General features: G+C 44.7%; 1 protein-coding gene across 1 annotated transcript in view; it reads left to right on the top strand.

Annotated features, from left to right (window-relative positions):
- Positions 1–20,283, top strand: part of LOC109905429 (uncharacterized) — a 34,920-nt gene that overhangs the window by 8,054 nt on the left and 6,583 nt on the right. Inside the window, exons 3-4 of the mRNA XM_020502791.2 lie at positions 15,047–15,166; positions 18,100–18,236. Of these exons, the coding sequence (XP_020358380.1) occupies positions 15,047–15,166; positions 18,100–18,236 (257 nt within the window). The remainder of the gene's footprint in view (positions 1–15,046; positions 15,167–18,099; positions 18,237–20,283) is intronic.

Below are 20,283 nucleotides of genomic sequence, written 5' to 3'. Positions count from 1 at the left end.
GTAGTAGTAGCTGTAAGGTAAGGTAGGGTAGGGTAGTAGTAATAGTTGTAGTGTTAGAAGTAGTAGTAGCTGTAAGGTAAGGTAGGGTAGTAGTAATAGTTGTAGCGTTAGAAGTAGTAGTAGCTGTAAGGTAAGGTAGGGTAGGGTAGTAGTAATAGTTGTATTGTTAGAAGTAGTAGTAGCTGTAAGGTAAGGTAGGGTAGGAGTAATAGTTGTAGCGTTAGAAGTAGTAGTAGCTGTAAGGTAAGGTAGGGTAGTAGTAATAGTTGTAGCGTTAGAAGTAGTAGTAGCTGTAAGGTAAGGTAGGGTAGTAGTAATAGTTGTAGCGTTAGAAGTAGTAGTAGCTGTAAGGTAAGGTAGGGTAGTAGTAATAGTTGTAGCGTTTGAAGTAGTAGTAGCTGTAAGGTAAGGTAGGGTAGTAGTAATAGTTGTAGCGTTAGAAGTAGTAGTAGCTGTAAGGTAAGGTAGGGTAGGGTAGTAGTAATAGTTGTATTGTTAGAAGTAGTAGTAGCTGTAAGGTAAGGTAGGGTAGGAGTAATAGTTGTAGCGTTAGAAGTAGTAGTAGCTGTAAGGTAGGGTAGGGTAGTAGTAATAGTTGTATTGTTAGAAGTAGTAGTAGCTGTAAGGTAAGGTAGGGTAGGAGTAATAGTTGTATTGTTAGAAGTAGTAGTAGCTGTAAGGTAAGGTAGGGTAGGAGTAATAGTTGTATTGTTAGAAGTAGTAGTAGCTGTAAGGTAGGGTAGGGTAGTAGTAATAGTTGTAGCGTTAGAAGTAGTAGTAGCTGTAAGGTAAGGTATGGTAGTAGTAATAGTTGTAGCGTTAGAAGTAGTAGTAGCTGTAAGGTAAGGTAGGGTAGTAGTAATAGTTGTAGCGTTAGAAGTAGTAGTAGCTGTAAGGTAAGGTAGGGTAGTAGTAATAGTTGTAGCGTTTGAAGTAGTAGTAGCTGTAAGGTAAGGTAGGGTAGTAGTAATATTTGTAGCGTTAGAAGTAGTAGTAGCTGTAAGGTAAGGTAGGGTAGTAGTAATAGTTGTATTGTTAGAAGTAGTAGTAGCTGTAAGGTAAGGTAGGGTAGGAGTAATAGTTGTAGCGTTAGAAGTAGTAGTAGCTGTAAGGTAAGGTAGGGTAGGGTAGTAGTAATAGTTGTAGTGTTAGAAGTAGTAGTAGCTGTAAGGTAAGGTAGGGTAGTAGTAATAGTTGTAGCGTTAGAAGTAGTAGTAGCTGTAAGGTAGGGTAGTAGTAATAGTTGTAGCGTTAGAAGTAGTAGTAGCTGTAAGGTAGGGTAGGGTAGTAGTAATAGTTGTAGCGTTAGAAGTAGTAGTAGCTATAAGGTAGGGTAGTAGTAATAGTTGTAGCGTTAGAAGTAGTAGTAGCTATAAGGTAGGGTAGTAGTAATAGTTGTAGCGTTAGAATTAGTAGTAGCTGTAAGGTAGGGTAGGGTAGTAGTAATAGTTGTAGCATTAGAAGTAGTAGTAGCTGTAAGGTAGGGTAGGGTAGTAGTAATAGTTGTAGCGTTAGAAGTAGTAGTAGCTGTAATGTAGGGTAGTAGTAATAGTTGTAGCGTTAGAAGCTGTAGCTGTAAGTTAAGGTAGGGTAGTAGTAGTGGTAGTTGTCATAGTGGTACTGCAGTAGTTGTGGATTTAGGCTAGCGTGCGAGCAGGGTACCAGTTCCAAGGTTGACGGTGTGTGTGTAAGTTAAGGTAGGGTAGTAGTAGTGGTAGTTGTCGTAGTGGTACTGCAGTAGTTGTGGATTTAGGCTAGCGTGCGAGCAGGGTACCAGTTCCAAGGTTGACGGTGTGTGTGTAAGTTAAGGTAGGGTAGTAGTAGTGGTAGTTGTCGTAGTGGTACTGCAGTAGTTGTGGATTTAGGCTAGCGTGCGAGCAGGGTACCAGTTCCAAGGTTGACGGTGTGTGTGTGTGTGCAGTAGAGATGTGAGGGGTATCAGCAGTACCAGTGTTCAGTGGGTAGGAGCTGTCAGAATACGTTTGGGATATACACCTCACCTGGGCTGCAGTCAATACCACCCGTGTGTGTGTGTGTGTACACTACATAATCAAACCATAGCTGTGAGGTGACCCAGTCGGCGAAGTAAAGAGAGACACCTTCCTCCCACAGTGATGTACTTTGTGTAATACCCAGACACCATGTGTTTTAACAGAGATGTCACTCTCCCAGACATCAGCCCTTCGCTCCTCTGTCATGGAACTGACTATTATGCTTCTAGGTCAAATGTTATGCTTGCTCTGCTCCATAAGTGTGGCAGGCAGGCAGCTGATGGTAAATGGGTTAGTTAAGTCAATGTTGCTACCTATACTGTATGTTTCACACCCAACTCCTCTAATCTAGCCTCGGCATACTGTGCCATCTTGAATGGAAAGAATGTTGTGTGTTAAATAGTGTAGTTGAATCAATCAATTGAGGGGGTGGGTGAGGCAAAGGTTAGACTGAGGAACAGAAAGGGAGGGAGGTGTGCTGCTAATTTACAAGGTGATTGTACCAGCAGTTCTATTCTCACTAATTTACAGTTGAAGTCGGAAGTTTACATACACCTTAGCCAAATACATTTAACCTCGGCTTTACACAATTCCTGACATTTAATCCGAATAAAAATTCCCAATTTTTAGGTCAGTTAGGATCACCACTTTTATTTTAAGAATGTGAAATTATTTCTTTCAGCTTTGTGAAATTATTTCTTTCAGCTTTTATTTCTTTCATCACATTCCCACTGGGTCAGAAGTTTACATACACTCAATTAGTATTTGGTAGCATTGCCTTTAAATTGTTTAACTTGGGTCAAATGTTTCATTTAGCCTTCCACAAGCTTCCCACAACAAGTTGGGTGAATTTTGGCCCATTCCTCCTGACAGACCTGGTGTACCTGAGTCAGGCTTGTAGGCCTCCTTGCTCGCAGATGCTTTTTCAGTTCTGCCCACAAATGTTCTATAGGATTGAGGTCAGGGCTTTGTGATGGCCACTCCAATACATCGACTTTGTTGTCCTTAAGCCATTTTGCCACAACTTTGGAAGTATGCATGGGGTCATTGTCCATTTGGAAGACCCATTTAACTTCCTGACTGAAGTCTTGAGACGTTGCTTCAATATATCCACATAATTTTCCTCCTCATGATGCCATCTATTTTGTGAAGTGCACCAGTCCCTCCTACAGCAAAGAACCCCCAGAACATGATGCTGCCACCTCGTGCTTCACGGTTGGGATGGTGTTCTTCGGCTTGCAAGCATCCCCTTTTTTCCTCCAAACATAACAATGGTCATTATGGCCAAAGAGTTCCATTTTTGTTTCATCAGACCAGAGGACATTTCTCCAAAAAGTATGATCTTTGTCCCAATGTGCAGTTGCAAACCGTAGTCTGGCTTTTTTTATGGGGGTTTTGGAGCAGTGGCTTCTTCCTTGCTGAGCGGCCTTTCAAGTTATGTTGATATAGGACTCGTTTTACTGTGGATATAGTTACTTTTGTACCTGTTTCCTCCAGCATCTTCACATGGTCCTTTGCTGTTGTTCTGGGATTGCTTTGCCCTTTTCGCACCAAAGTACGTTAATCTCTAGTAGAAAGAATGCATCTCCGTCCAGAGCGGTATGAGGGCTGCGTGGTCCCATGGTGTTTATACTTGCATACTATTGTTTGTACAAATGAATGTGGTATCTTCAGGCGTTTGGAAATTGCTCCCAAGGATGAACCAGACTTGTGGAGGTCTACAATTTTTTCTGAGGTCTTGGCTGATTTCTTTTGATTTTCCCATGATGTCAAGCAAAGTTTGAAGGTAGGCCTTGAATACATCCATAGGCACACCTCCAATTGACTCAAATGATGTCAATTAGCCTATCAGAAGCTTCTAAAGCCATGACATAATTTTCTGGAATTTTCCAAGCTGTTTAAAGGCACAGTTGTCTTAGTTTATATAAATTCTGACCCCCCAAAATTGTGATACAGTGAATTATAGATGAAATAATCTGTCTTTAAACATTTATTGTGCATGACACAAGTCATTTTTCCAATGTAGACTCTGCGATGCTGGCCTTTTAGGCAGAGTTCCTCTGTCCAGCGTCTGTTCTTTTGCCCATCTTTATCTTTTATTTTTATTGGCCAGTCTGAGATGTTACTTTTTCTTTGCAACTCTGCCTAGAAGGCCAGCATCCCGGAGTTGCCTCTTCACTGTTGACGTTGAGACTGGTGTTTTGCGGGTACTATTTAATGAATCTGAAAGTTGAGGACTTGTGAGGCGTCTGTTTCTCAAACGAGACATACTAATGTACTTGTCCTCTTGCTCAGTTGTGCACCGGGGCCTCCCACTCCTCTTTCTATTCTGGTTAGGGCCAGTTTGCGCTGTTCTGTGAGATCTTGTGTACGAGATCTTCAGTTTCTTGGCAATTTCTCGCTTGGAATAGCCTTCATTTCTCAGAACAAGAATATACTGACGAGTTTCAGCAGAAAGGTCTTTGTTTCTGGACATTTTGAACCTGTAATCGAACCCACAAATGCTGACGCTCCAGATACTCAACTAGTCTAAAGAAGGGCAGATGTATTGCTTCTTTAATCAGAACAACAGTTTTCAGCTGTGCTAACATAATTGCAAAGGATTTTCTAATGATCAATTAGCCTTTTAAAATGATAAACTTGGATTAGCTAACACAATGTGCCATTGGAACACAGGAGTGATGGTTGCTGATAATGGGCCTCTGTACGCCTATGTAGATATTCCATTCAAAATCAGCCGTTTCCAGCTACAATACTCATTTACGACATTAACAATGTCTACACAGTATTTCTGATCAATTTGATGTTTATTTCTGATCAATTTTAATGGACCAAAAAAATGTGCTTTTCTTTCAAAAACAAGAATTTCTATGTGACCCTGAACTTTTGAACGGTATTGCATAGAATAAAATAAAATAAGGTGCAAAATGCAGAAATAGTTTGCCTATTTTAGGTTTGCGACAAAACAAGCAATTTATAGTGTGGAGCATCATTGTACCATCTAAACCGCTGTGAAATATCTTTTCAGTAACCCAAAATATTGTATTTTTAGCTGTTTGAAGCTGGTGCACAAAACCTAAAGTTAAAAAAAACTCAATTTAAAAATAAATAACAATTAAATTAATTAAACTTAAGGGAAGCATAGAAATAGCGCACATAGAACATATCTACTGCTTCTTAGACCTGCTTTCAGTGAGAATGACAGATCTATAACTCACATTTCAATGTGAATTGAAACAGTTACATATTGTAGCTTTTAATAGTTTTTATTTATTGTTTTTTAAATCACAACAGAATCACAAAATATACATTTACCCCCTTTCCCCAATCTGAAACTTGCTTTCCTTTTCCTATGTCGATCTGTACGTAGCTCCAATCTGTATTAGCCTACAGTCTATATGGTTCAGTAAGTACCATGTCCCCCGCTTTGGTTTCTCTCTATAGTTGTATATTCTTTCCCTTGTCCTTCTTTCTCATTGTTCCCTCTCCCCCCCTTCTCTCTTTCTGTCCTCTCTCCCGCGTCTTATCAGCCCCTCTCTAGCTTGTCTGCCAACTATTTCCCCTCCGTTTCCTTGGTAACGGGGCCATACAGAGCATAGCACTGCAGTGTGTGTGTGTGAGAGAGAGAGAGAGAGAGAGAGAGAGAGAGAGAGAGTGTGTCCAGACTAATGCCACCAATAGCACCAGCTAGAGCTCAACCCAATGCGCACTCGGCAAACACACACCAGCTCGAGCTGCATCCAAGCACAACGCAGCAGCGCCGGTATATCACCAGAAAAGAGGCCGAGAGAAAGAGCGGCAGAGAGAGAGAGGGATGAATAGATCGGGGGAGAGAGAGAGAGTAGTAGATGAAGAGAAGGAAGAGGGAGATATGTTAGGTAGGGAGCGACGGAGGTGCTTATCGAAGGTGTGAGATGAGAGGAGGTATAGAGGGGTAGACGGAGCGCGATGCGGCAGCCGTATCGTAATGAGTGTCTGGTGCAGCGTGCCCTCAGATGCCCCTCCCAGAGAGCCAGCCACGCTGCTGCACACAGGATCAGCCAGGGTGATGCTAGCAACTAGCATTTTGCCTTGCACACACGGTGCAGTACCAAGCTAGCTGCTAAGACAAAGAGATATCTAAGACCAAATGATGAGAGCTTCATATAGGCTTTAAGGTACTGAGCGGATCACACTGCTTTCACTTTCTGTCCTTACCCATTCCGTTTACAGAAGGCTGAAGGATAATGTAACCATTGCACTTGAATGCAAAAATAGTTTTAAAGAGTATTTACTTTTCTCTGGGTGGCCTCTTAGGAGATTTTAGTGCTTGTTGTTTCTCCAGGGAGAATAGGCTTTGGATGGGCCTGGTTGGTGTGATCTCATCTTATTTTGGAGAATTGCACAGCAGGGGTTGATGACTCATACTGACTCTGAAGGCAGTCCGGGAATCTGCTTTGGTGTCCTATGCTAAACATTAACCCACCCACCTTTTTTTCAAGTGATTTTCACATACAGAGAGCACTGGCCAAATGCATTTCATCTTGGGTTTGACATGGTGTGTCACTGTTTGTCTCTGTGTTAGTGTGTGAATGCCTGTGCGTTAAAGATTGTGTTTGTTTGCGTGCAATCTCAAGATGTCGCTGACAGTAAGCCGGCTTGGTTGGGTATGTGTTTGCATGCAGGGTCACTGGTGGTTAGTGTGATGTTCTGATGTACAGGGCAGGGGAGACAGTGTAGGAACATTTTAAATAGAGAGTGTACATAGTGTAAATGACTGCTTTGCCATGTTACCGGGGGAAGCGCGCTCACACACACACACACCCTCAAGCCTGTGGTTAGTGTGACTCACGCAAGATGGGGGGGGGGGTACATCACCCGGCATGACTCAAGGCTGATCAGTTTTTTTTCTGCTCGACACTTGACATATTAACAAGTATACACTCAGCCACAGTGGAGGGAAAGTGATTTTAGTATGGAAACTGTGAGAAGATTAGAGAGGTGAGGAGAAAGATGGAAATATAATGAGATTTTAATGGATGAATATCCAATCGTTTCTGTCACTAGAAATAAACCTGTAACAGTGCACTCCTATTTTCCTCCAAGAATTCAGACAGGCATGGTGCATTACATCATCAACTCATGTCAGCTCAGCTGGTTATTCAGGCCCGAGACGGAAGGCTTACAGTAGGTCCACAGAGAGCCATAGAACCCAGTGAGGCTCCGTCGGTCCTTAGCTCAGCCTTACTGACTCATCAGGAAACACACAGGCCAGCTGAGCACACAGAGTTCACCTCAGTCTAACACGTGTCATATTTATCATGCGTCTGATCGACTCAGAATTTGCCAGCACCGCTCACCTCAGCCCAGTCCAGTATAACTCACACAGGCCTACTTTCAGCTAAGCTCAGCCTGGCAAATCCCCAGCCCATCCCAGCCCAGAATACACCAACCTATCCCAGTGCTAGCTAGTTAGCGTAGCACTACCCTGACGCCCACCCCTCTCTCCTGTCTGTCTGTGTGTCTGTCTCGCCAGCATCAGGCCCTGTATTTGTTCAGCCCTGCCCCCCTCCTGCCTCTGTCCTCAATGCCTCTTATCTGCTGGCAGCATGCTATGCCTGCGTGCTCAGCCATTTATTTTCCTTTCCAGGAACAGCCTGTTCTCTCTCTCTCTCTCTCTCTGGCCTTCATCTTGGCAGGCAGGCATGCGGGCTGAGACAGAAGGCAACGCTATTAGGGCATTAATGCTGGTGCCAGTGGTGCCCATTAGATTGGCAAGGAAGCGCAGAGAGATTGAAGAAGGCTGATATGATCGCGACACGTCGGGTCACGCTTGTCATCACGCTGTTTGACTGACTCGGAGGGCTGGGAGCATATGGAGAGGCAAGCGACTGGGATGCCGTTGTTGGGGGACGACGTTTGTGACATTCGTATGCCGGTTTGACTGCTCTGGTTTGGACTGTCTCATGTCTATGTGAGCGCTGGTGTACAATAACTTTGTTTTCAGCTGTGTGTGTGTGTGTGTGTGTGTGTGTGTGTCCTCCAGGCCAGGGCTGTGCTGTGGCACGGTACATGTTAATGGTTGTTAAGTAGGGTCATCAAGACTGCGACAGTTGCACATGCTCTCAGGCCAAGAAAGACGACTTGTAAAAGACTACACGCTAATACATACAGTGGGGTCAGTGCAAGCATCAAACATCTATTGGCTCGATGTCTACCTCTATAGTGCTTTTTCCCTTTTTGTTCCGTTTACATTTTTGTAAGGTTACTGAGTGAGGTTAGAGGACACGAGGTTACAGGATGTGACTATTAGCGACTAAAACGTTCTGGAAGCGCTTGACAACATATAAATGTTTACCAGCATTTCTCTGTGCCCCTGACACTGATTGCTTAGCAACAGAGCAGAGTGAATGGAGACGGTGGGATTTTTCATCGCAATCCCACATCAAGAGCTCTGCCACGGCGAAAGTCAGATCGCTTTGCAAGTGCCTTGGAAAGACCATTTCTTTCCCAGAATGCAACACCGCCACCCATGGTGCTGATGACGTCACATTTCCCAGAAGCAGCATGGCCCACTAGGGGATCTGACCCTGGCGTGAACACCGTTGACTAACTGTAAGCCTCGACCCCTCTCACCCCCCCCCCCCCCCCCCCCACACACACACACCCGTCTGTCAAAACACAATACATAAGATTTGAGCAGCCAGCCCTGTTCTGAGTGTTCTTACTGTACTGATTAGACTGTATATGTTCACTTGCCAAATCCTTAATCAAGTCTTACTTACAGCTCATGTCCTGTGTGTTATACACAACAATGTTATCAGTTGAATTATGTAGCCACGTTCAACAGTCCCAGTACAGTAAATCACTGTATTACGGTCATGGTCGGTCCTCTGACTCCTGGAGGGCCTTCAGATGAGCTCTGGCCTGTCTCTGGTGTGTGTGTACGTGCGTGCGTGCGTGCAGGACTTGTTGGAGGGTAGAGATCAGCGGGCTGGGGCTGGAGTCAGAGGTTAATGAACTCCCACAGCATGTGAGCGTCGTGCGGTAATGAGGCGAGACAATGGCGGGCCGGCAGGCTGGCCAGAGAGTCACACACACCGAAGGGGGGGGGGACACTTGTACTTTGGCCTGTATCACTCTTCCATAATGAGACTGAGCCAGATTTCATGGTTTGACTACAGATGGGCGTATTTGCGTGTCATTTTGGTTTCCTGTGACTGTTGGATCTGATTATTGAGGTGTGTGTTTGACACAGCTGCTCTTCACTGGTCAGTATGTAAAAAGGCTGACCGACACTGTGTTGGATTGTGTGGGTTTGAAAGTGAAGGATTTTGTCGTCACTTTCTATTGAAGCTTCTGGGCTTTTGCCACTTCAAGGGGTGACACTGAATGATACTATGTTCTCTCCCTGCTCGCTCCTCGTTGTTTGCTGATAACTGAGCCAATACTTGTGTAACCGAGCCTAGCTGGAGTGAAAGAGGAACGCAGTCCGCCGCTCTTCACCAGTGTTTACTCCTCCCCCTGGTACTCGGTGATGGGCTGGGAGAGGGAAAGAGAGAGAAGGGATCTATGGAGGGACGGAGGAGAGGAGAGGGACGGTTAAGACCGAGAGAAAAGAAGATATCGTTATTAAGAGAAGGGAAGACTAGGTGAGATGGAGAACAAAGGGAGGGCGGAGAGAAAAGACGGTTGAAGAGTGAGACGAGAGGAAGAGAGGAAGTTGAGAGTAAAACGAAGGGAGAAAAGGTTGTTGTTTTAGAGCCGGTGAGGGGATGAGGTGTACTGTACTCTCCAGGGTCTGATGAGTTCTGACCTGTATCGTGATAAAGTATCAGTGCCCGGTCGGAACACCACGTCACTGGGACCCTGAGGGCTCAGATTCCTACACACACACACAACACACACACACAACCCCAACCTGACCCAAATAACCTCCCCAGCAGAGATACAAAGGCTAGGAGACCGTAACATAAATAAATGTTTATGCTCTTCTCTGTGCATATTCTGACTTTAAGCATGAGGATAGCGTGCTATTGGAATAAATGTAGACATGTATCTACAGATTCGCCATATTCAGACCTTGGTGTGTTTCTGTAGAGCTGACTAAGACTTGTGGCCAGTTCTACGGACACTAGTCCTGGACTAAAAAGTAAGTTCAATTGAGAATCTTTTGAAAATGCTTTTTAGTCCAAGACTAGTGTTAATCTGTGTCCGTAGAACCGGCACAGGGGCGGCAGGTAGCCTAGCGGTTAGAGCGTTGGGCCAGTAACCGGAAGGTTGCTAGATCGAATCACTGAGCTGACAAGGTAAAAATATGTCGTTCTGCCCCTGAACACGGAGGTTAACGCACTGTTCCTAGGCCGTCATTGTAAATAAGAATGTGTTCTTAACTGACTTGCCTAGTTAAATAAAGGTAAACAATTCATTCAAATCTGTGTCTGGGAAACCACCCCTTGGTGTTCTAGAGGTGTTGGATCGGAGCCTTTTTGTTACGCAGTATTATTATTAGGATTAGTATTGAACAAGGTCGTTCACCGTGTGTGGTATTGGATTTGGACATGATGTGCTAATATGGCTACGTTTACACAGGCAGCCCAATTCTGATCATTTCCCCCCCCGCTAATGAGTCTTTTCGCCAATCACATCAGATCTTTTTCCAGAGCTGATCTGATTGGTCAAAAGACCAATTAGTGAAGAAGAAAACAAAAAATATCTGAATTGGGCTGCCTGTGTAAACGCAGCCTATGTGATACGTGGCGTTAGTGTCAGTGAGCTTTTCACATAGTTGCGTGCAGCAGAGGAATGTGTACTCCCAGGCCCATTCAGACACACACATCCCTAGAGAAGCACATGGACACGATGTGCTTTAACACAGCCTTGCCTAGCAGGGGGAAATGCCAGCCAGGGGCCATTGTTACTCTACTAATACTCAAAGGACTGTTTCCAGTCCAGTACAGATGAGGTTGGAACATTAGCTGAGTAGTTACATGCTCACTGTCCTGTCCTCCACAGGACCAGCTAGTTAAGAGTTTTGAAGTACCGTCTTGTGAAGACGATGGCCCATCTCTCTCTCCGCATTAAAGTTTTTAGAACAGTCAGGGTTTATAGTAATGTGTGACCCGTAATGTAGAATTGTAGCCGGCCGACACAGCAGTGTTTAAGTCACAGAGAAATCACTGGGACGCTGACTGTCTCTATACAGAACCACGGGACTGTGAGTGAGTACAGTAACCTATATGGTTCCCCATGGAGTGGAATTTCATCCCTACGAACAACCAGTGAAGGGGTTAAGTAACCGTACACACAGCAGAGCCTTACTACTGCCACTGCTCACCTCCTAAAGCCTCTTACCTGATTGGTGGGTAAAGGGTTCCGCCCACTGATGATATGGTACAGGCTCAATGGAATGGGGGTGGCAACATGGCTGCCATACCCGGCCATCATGGCTTAAAGGTACAGCGTTTAGTTTCACAGCGCAGTGCGTGCTTCACACCCAGTCTAGTGTCTTAAAGGGGAACTGTGCCTAACGTCTTAAAGGGGAAATGCACTTTCTGATTTGGCCTAGTTTTTTAGCTTGCTCCTCAAGAAATGCTGGCGGCCATGACAGAAGCCAAACGTGAGTTGGCTTATGGTGGGGTTTGATGTGGGTGTGTTTCTTGGGTGTGTCCTTGCCCCCACCAACACACACCATAGTGTACCACAGTATGAGTCATAATACCCATAAAACCTAGCAATCAAACAGGGAAATGGTTCCAATACTTCTTTCCACCGTACATTTTTTTGCCATAGGAGATTTTAGAAACACTTAAAAATAAGGGCTGTGTTTTGTGTAGGCTTACCCTGGCATGACGATTTGATAATCATGTAAATCTCTCTCGGACAAGTTGACTTTTATCAGTATATTCGGCTCTATTTACTCTCAGATTCGAAAATGCTAATTAGCATCAAAGTAGACATGCAAAACTACAAATCCCTGCAAGCTCCTGCATGTCATCTCTAGCTGACTATTCTGTTCCCCACTCAATCACAACAAACACTTCTCCTGCAGGTTGAGTTCAATAACTACAGGCAGATGTATGGTGAGATAGATATGCTAAACGGTGTTCTGATAACTTTCAAATGTGGTAACAGTTCCATGTAGAATGGTGGTCAACAACTCTTTTCTGAGTCAAGATCCCTTTCATTAGTCAACAAGCAAGCCGAGATCTACCGCTCAGATCTCTTTTAAATGTCACATTAACCTAATAAAAACAGTTCTGTAGGAATGAGATTTGCGCAGTACATTATCACAGCATATTAACTATATGCCTGCTAATATTGTTCTTCTCAGACCATATTATATTTCAAAATAAAAGATGTTTCCGACTTGAAATTCCGTGTTGGATGAAACGCACTGAATTCGGAAGTATGACATTTCCGAGTTCCCAGTTGTTTTGAACACAGCATTGGTCTCAGCGGAGGGAGAGAGCAGCAGAGGGGTCCGTCTTTCACAGTCCCTGCTCTCACCTTCCTTTCCCCTAGTGAGATTGACCAGAAAGAGGGGGCACCGTCTTCCACCTGATGGCGAAACTCGAGTCGCACCTCATCTGCCTCATGCACAAATTCATGTTGTTTCTGTGACCCCAAAGTTAAATATTCCTTGCTACTAAAATAGACACGAAGAGCTGCTGATAATAATAATAACACAGGGCTATCGATACACTTGACTACTCATTTCATTGCCGCTGCAGTGGAAGTAGGGAGAAGCACGTGGTATGTTTTGTAATAGTGTTGAATAAAAACTTAGTCCATGAACTCACTCATAAAAACTGCAGCACTTTGCTGTATTCTTTGACAGTCTCTCGTATCAAACTTTGCTGGGGTGGTGGAAGCTGTTGGCACGGTGATTTGGACTATCCGATTGGCCAGCGCAGTAGGCACACTCGATTTAGCCACAGATAACACTTTGCCTACCCGGTTCACAGGGCTTCTGAACAATAGCGCACCACAAATACAAAAAAAAAGGAACGCAAGCCTTTGATGTTGGCTTTTCTACAGAAATGTTTGGTGATCGACTAGGAATGCCTTGAAGATCGACCAGTCGATCGCCCGGTTTGTGACCACTGATGTAGAATAAACAACCCTTTACATAATACCATAGAAGCAGTGTCATCTTTCATTGTCATGCCCAGCTGATACAGACACTGTGCCTATCTGCATTTTGTCTGGTGGTAATGGGGCTACCTTGGCAAACATGTCAGAGTGGTCATACCTTCCTTTGTGGTGTCCCATATACAACAGGAGTTCCCTGACCCTGGTGGAGAATATACAGGTTGTCTTCCTCCCCATATCGACTGACACCAATTCAATAATTTAAAAAAAAGACAATACGTAAAAATTGTCTAGTTGTCTGCCCATCTGTCAGTCTGGACTTCATCTTGTTTCCATGTGCTGGCTCCATACATGTTTCTAGGAACACTGTTCAGTTAGGCCTTTACGATGGCATGTCCTTTCCATTTGAGTCGAGGGAGACTGGCAACAATAGAGGAGGTGTCCGAAGGTTACTGGTGTCACATTACACACTTTTATTCTTGTCTGACAAGCTGTGAAAATGCCAAGTGAACAGTGAATAAAATCATTTGGGGAGGTTGCTAAACCATTGCAATCACATTGCTGGTTATGATACCCACCTTTGCTCCTTCTGGTAGGTCCCAGCATCCATCCATGACCAGGGGATCAGTCGGGAACCCAGCTGTGCACTTTGTCTAACAGAAAAACAGGGTCAACGATTGTCATCATCCCTCATTTATAAACATTCTGGAAGCTAATTCTAAGCTTTACATTTGTAGACTGACTGGGTCCAGATTGGATTAGATTCAGACCGGTGACGCCGTTACACTATCCAACCAACTGTGACATGTTTTATAATGGTCCTGGGTTGGTTTAAGTTTGTTGCTGCCAGTTAGTACACAGTTGAGATGAGTTAGCTAGTTAGTACCAACATAGCTGCATCCAAAATGAATTTGTGCTCTAGACATGGCTTGTACTTCAGAGGCTAATGCGACTGTTCAGTGTAAATTACACTAATTTAGAGTGGCATGGAAATAGAATGGCATTGCTTAAGTAGGTAAATAAGTAGGAAACAACTTTGCCATAAGATGTCATTATGTTGCCATTAATGTTAGCAAAAGTTTGTCAAAAATAGCTAGCTAGCAATGCTAATGTTAGCTAGCTAATATACGGTGGTCGCCTAAATCTTAGTTAGCTGGCTAAACTTATACTGCATCGAAAGTCAATCTGGCAACATCACAATCATGATGATCGTGATGGTGATGTTATCGTGTTTCATAGGCAAAACCTACCTCAATACAACTCGGATAACGTTAGCTAGCTAGCTAGTTAGGTAGCTATCTAGCTAATGTCAGCTATGCTGGTGATAATAATAATATTTGACCTTTTATATAACTAGGCAAGTAAGTTAAGAACAAATTCTTATTTACAATGATGGCCTACACCAGCCAAACCCGGACGACGCTGGGCCAATTGTGCGCCGCCCTATGGGACTCCCAATCACGGCCGGTTGTGATACAGCCTGGATAGTGATAATGATTATCAAAATATACATAACCAGCAGTCTGTCTAGCTACCAGTATACTCACCACCACTGGTGACCAACGAAATCCAACCACCTATTCTGCATGATATAGGGTCCTTCGGCAGGGCATACAAACCATAGTGGTTAGCTGGGGGGGGATGTAACAACCGAGCCCCATTCAATAAAGAAAAGCGAAGTAGGCGGAGGTGCAATTTGCACCAAAAGGGGAGGTAATTTGTTGACATAATTGTATTCCAAACCCAACCTTCATTTGCTCGCACTGAGGTCCCAAACACCATTTTAGACGAGACTGACCTTATGATCATATTTACAATTTGTAGTCAATTTTGACACTAGAATAAATGTTTCTGACTCATATCGATGCAGTTTAAGGGAATTAGTTGTTTTTTTAGGGGCAGTCACTCTTTTAAGGGCAGTCTTGAGAGGTGTGTGTTCTTACTGTAACCGACTGTTAAACATCCCTGCCTTCTCTCCTCAGGCTATGGTGGCCTGTTACCCAGGTAACGGCACGGGGTACATCCGTCACGTGGACAACCCTAACGGTGACGGCCGCTGCATCACCTGCATTTACTATCTCAACAAGAACTGGGATGTCAAGGTACAATAGAAAATTGAGTCTCATACATCAAGAAATAAGTCTCTCATTGTTGCTGTTTGTTATAGACCCCCCCAGCCCCCAGCTGTGCCCTGGACACCATATGTGAATTGATTGCCCCCCATTTATCTTCAGAGTTTGTACAGTTAGGTGACTAACTAAACTGGCATATGCTTAACACCCCGGCCGTCCTGCAATCGAAGCAAGAAGCCCTCAATCTCACACAAATGATCTAGGAACCTACCAGGTACAACCCTAAATCCATAAACACGGGCACCATCATAGATGGCATCCTGACCAACCTGACCTCTAAATACACTTCCTCTATCTTCAACCAGGATCTTAGCAATCACTGCCTCATTGCCTGGGTCTGTCAAACGCTCCCTAAAACACTTCAGCGAGCAGGCCTTTCTAATCGACCTGGCCCGGGTATCGTGGAAGGATAAAGACCTCATCCCATCAGTAGAGGATGCCTGGTTATTCTTTAAAAAGTGCTCTCCTCATCATCTTAAATAAGCATGCCCCATTCAAAAAAATGTAGAACTAAGAACAGATAAAGCCCTTGGTTCACTCCAGACTTGACTGCCCTTGACCAGTACAAAAACATCCTGTGGCGTACTGCATTAGCATCAAATAGCCTCCGCGATATGCAACTTTTAAGGGAAGTTAGGAACCAATATACACAGTCAGTTAGGAAAGCAAACCGAAATTTGCATCCTGTAGCACAAACTCCAAAAAGTTTTGGGATACTGGAAAGTCCATGGAGAATAAGAGCACCTCCTCCCAGCTGTCCACTGCGCTGAGGCTAGGAAACAATGTCACCACCAATAAATCTACGATAATCGATCATTTCAATAAGCATTTTTTCTACGGATGGCCATGCTTTCCACCTGGTTACCCCTACCCCGACCAACAGCTCTGTACCCCCCACAGCAACTTGCCCAAGCCCCCCCCCCCCCCCCCCCCCCACTTCTCCTTCACCCAACTCCAGATAGCTGATGTTCTGAAAGAGCTACAAAACCTGGACCCCTACGAATCAGATGGGCTAGACAATTTGGACCCTCTCTTTCTAAAATTATCCGCCGCAATTGTTGCAACCCCTATTACTAGCCTGTTCAACCTCTCTTTCGTATCGTCTGAAATCCCTAAAGATTGGAAAGCTGCCCCCTATTTAAAGCGGGAGACACTCTAGACCCAAACTGTTACAAACCTATACCTATCCTGCCCTGCCTTTCTAAAGTCTTCGAAAGCCAAGTTAACAAACAGATCACCGACCATATAGAATCCCACCGTACCTTCTCCGCTATGCAATCTGGTTTCCGAACTGGTCATGGGTGCACCTCAGCCACGCTCAAGGTCCTAAACGATATCATAACCGCCATCGATAAAAGACAGTACAGTGCAGCCGTCTTCATCGACCTGGCCAAGGCTTTTGACTCTGTCAATCACCGCATTCTTATTGCCAGACTCAACAGTAGGTGAACTCGCCTGGTTCACCTACTGTCAAATCGGAGGGCCTGTTGTCCGGACATCTGGCAGTCTCTATTGGGGTGCCACAGGGTTCAATTCTCGGGCCGACTCTTTTCTCTGTATATATCAATGATGTCGCTCTTGCTGCTGGTGATTCTCTGATCCACCTCTACGCAGATGACACCATTCTGTATACTTCTGGCCCTTTTTTGGACACTGTGTTAACAAACCTCCAGACGAGCTTCAATGCCATACAACACTCCTTCTGTGGCCTCCAACTGCTCTTAAATGCAAGTAAAACTAAATACATACTCTTCAACCGATTGCTGCCCGCCCGCCTGACTAGCATCACTACTCTGGACGGTTCTGACTTAGAATATCTGGACAACTACAAATACCTAGGTGTCTGGTTATACTGTAAACCCTCCTTCCAGAATCACATTAAGAATCTCTAATCCAAAATTAAATCTAGAATCGGCTTCCTATTTTGCAATAAAGCCTCCTTCACTTTTGCTGCTAAACATACCCTCGTAAATCTGATCCTACCAATCCTAGACTTTGGCGATGTCATTTACAAAATAGCCTCCAACACTCTACTCAACAAATTGGATGTAGTCTATCACAGTGCCATCCGTTTTGTCACCAAAGCCTCATATACTACTCACCACTGCGACCTGTATGCTCTCGTTGGCTGGCACTCGCTTCATATTCGTCGCCAAACCCACTGGCTCCAGGTCATCTATAAGTCTTTGCTAGGTAAATCCCCGCTTTTTTTCAGCTCACTGGTCACCATAGCAACACCCACCCGTAGCACGCGCTCCAGCAGGTATATTTCACTGGTCATCCAAAAAGCCAACTCCTCCTTTGGCCGCCTCTCCTTCCAGTTCTCCGCTGCAAATGACTGGAACGAATTGCAAAAATCACTGAAGCTGGAGACCTAAATCTCCCTCACTAACTTTAAGCATCAGCTGTCAGAGCAGCTTACCGATCATTGCACCTGTACACAGCTCATCTGTAAAGGCCACCCAACTACCTCATTCCCATATTGTTATTTCTTTTTGCTTTTTTTCACCCCAGTATCTCTACTTGAACATCATCTGCACACCTATCACTCCAGTGTTAATGCTCAATTGTAATTATTTCGCCTCTATGGCCTTTTTATTGCCTTACCTCCCTAATCTTACTACATTTGCACACACTGTATATATATTATTTATATTATGTTATTGACTGTATGTTTGTTCATCCCATGTGTAACTCTGTGTTGTTTTTGTCGCACTGCTTTGCTTTATCTTGGCCAGGTCGCAGTTGTAAATGAGAACTTGTTCTCAACTGGCCTACTTGGTTAAAATACATCTGATATACTGTACTTTACAGTGCCACCAGCTTTTCCTGCCTCTCTAACCTCAAGGCTATGGATAAGACACTGTGCATCCAACAGGAAACCTATTTGTGTGTGTGGTCAGGTTCAAGGAGGTCTGCTGCAGATCTATCCAGAGGGGAAGAGTGTGGTGGCCAACATAGAACCGCTGTTTGACCGTCTGCTTATCTTCTGGTCCGACCGCAGGAACCCACACGAGGTTAAGCCAGCCTACGCTACACGGTGAGTAACCACTGTGACCACAGATGCAGCCACGCACCCAAGAAAGGGTATATACGGACACGCTTGGTGCCCAAATTGATGACGTATGTCGCGTAGCTGAGAGTCGAGGACGGATTGGCTTCAGTCAGTTCCGTCTGTCGTCCTGATGAGCCCTTCCCAGCCAGCTAATTTATGCATGTAGCTAGAAAGTTCAGTGAGAATTTTAAACTTGTCTGCCGAAGTTATGACTTGGGAGAGTGTTCCGAATCTTTTTTTGTAGACGTTAATGCCGTAGTTGCACATTTTCGGTGAAAACCATGCTTTACCTGTCAGCGTATCCAATATCAGGCCAGGATATCTAGCTACTTCCCTCTCCGCACTGCCATACAGCAGTGCTCGTCGAGCTGGGGCAAAGGACATTGTGTGCAACTCTCCCCGTTGAGCAGTAACGTTAGACTGTATCATGGTGACATCCAGATGGTTACTACCGAGGCAGTATTACAAGTTCTTCTTGTGTAGGCTGCTATTCTACTCTAAGTAAAATCAAGTGGGATGGAACAAATTGGCTACATGAACTCCCTCCAGCAACGTGGTACAGCTGCCGGATGGGAAGCAGCTACATAGCACCTCAATACAACACCGTTGCAATGGTCATTTGCACCTGCTTGTCGTCACGTTAGCTAATTGGCTTGTCACGGTGACATTCAGATGGTGACCAACACTACAAGTAATTTCTCCCTCGCCAATCAAAATCACTGTTGTTGCCAGCATAAATTAGCTAGTTCCGAAGGGCACATCAGGATGACTGACTGAACCTATCCACTCGACTCAGCTACGTGACATACGTCATCAGTTTGGGCACCAGGCGTTCCCGTATGGCCTCTCCCAACACACACACACACACACACACACACACACACACACACACGCACGCTGACATAGACTCACACTGGGTCAGATAGGTGACACAGTATGTACACTTACATAGTCACTGCATGCTCACTAAGACGCACTGTATTCAATCACACACACACACAATTAAAAACTGTAATATCTTGTGTTTCACCGAGTCGTCGTGGCCGAACGACGGCATGGATAAAATTCAGCTGGCAGGGTTTACGCTGAATCGGCAAGATAGAACAGATGCCTCCGGTAAGACGAGGGGTGGCGGTCTGTGTAGATTTGTAACAGCTGGTGCACAAAATCTAATATTAAGGAAGTCTCGAGGTTTTGGCCCCCTGAGGTAGAGAATCTCATGATAAGCTGTAGACCACGTAGCTGTCTATTTACCACCACAAACCGATGCTGGCACTAAGTCCACACTCAATGAGCTGTATAAGGCCATAAGCAAACAGGAAAACGCGCATCCAGAGGTGGCGCTCCTAGAGGCTGGGGACTTAAAGAAGTCAATAAAGAAGTGGTCCGATGACGCAGATGCTAAGCTACAGGACTGTTTTTCTAGCACAGACTGGAAAATGTTCCGGGATTCTTCCGATGGCATTGAGAAGTACACCACATCAGTCACTGGCTTCATCAATAAGTTTATTGATAGCGTCATCCCCACAGTGACCTTACGTACATACCCCCCCCGGAAGCCATGGATTACAGGCAACATGCTGGTTGGATGTGACGGGGCTTACAAACTATTACAGACTACAAAGGGAAGCACAGCCCGAGCTGTGACACGAGCTTACCAGAAGAGCTAAATTAATTATATGCTTTCTTTGAGGCAAGCAACACTGAAGCATGCATGAGAGTTTCAGCTGTTCCAGACGACTGTGTGATCACGCTCTCCGTGGCCGATGTGAGTAAGACCTTTTAAACAGGTCAACATTCAGATGGATTACCAGGACGTGTACTCAGAGCATGCGCTGACCAACTGTCAAGTGTCTTCACTGACATTTTCAACCTCTCCCTGACTGAGTTTGTAATACCAACATGTTTCAAGCAGACCACCATAGTCCCTGTGCCCAAGAACACTAAGGTAACCTGCCTAAATGACTACTTACCCGTAGCACTCACGTACGTAGCCATGAAATGCTTCGAAAAGCTGGTGATGGCTCACATC

This window comes from Oncorhynchus kisutch, linkage group LG15 (genome assembly GCF_002021735.2).
Source record: "Oncorhynchus kisutch isolate 150728-3 linkage group LG15, Okis_V2, whole genome shotgun sequence".
NCBI classification, from domain to species: domain Eukaryota; kingdom Metazoa; phylum Chordata; class Actinopteri; order Salmoniformes; family Salmonidae; genus Oncorhynchus; species Oncorhynchus kisutch.
This window is presented reverse-complemented; position numbering and strand designations above follow the sequence as displayed.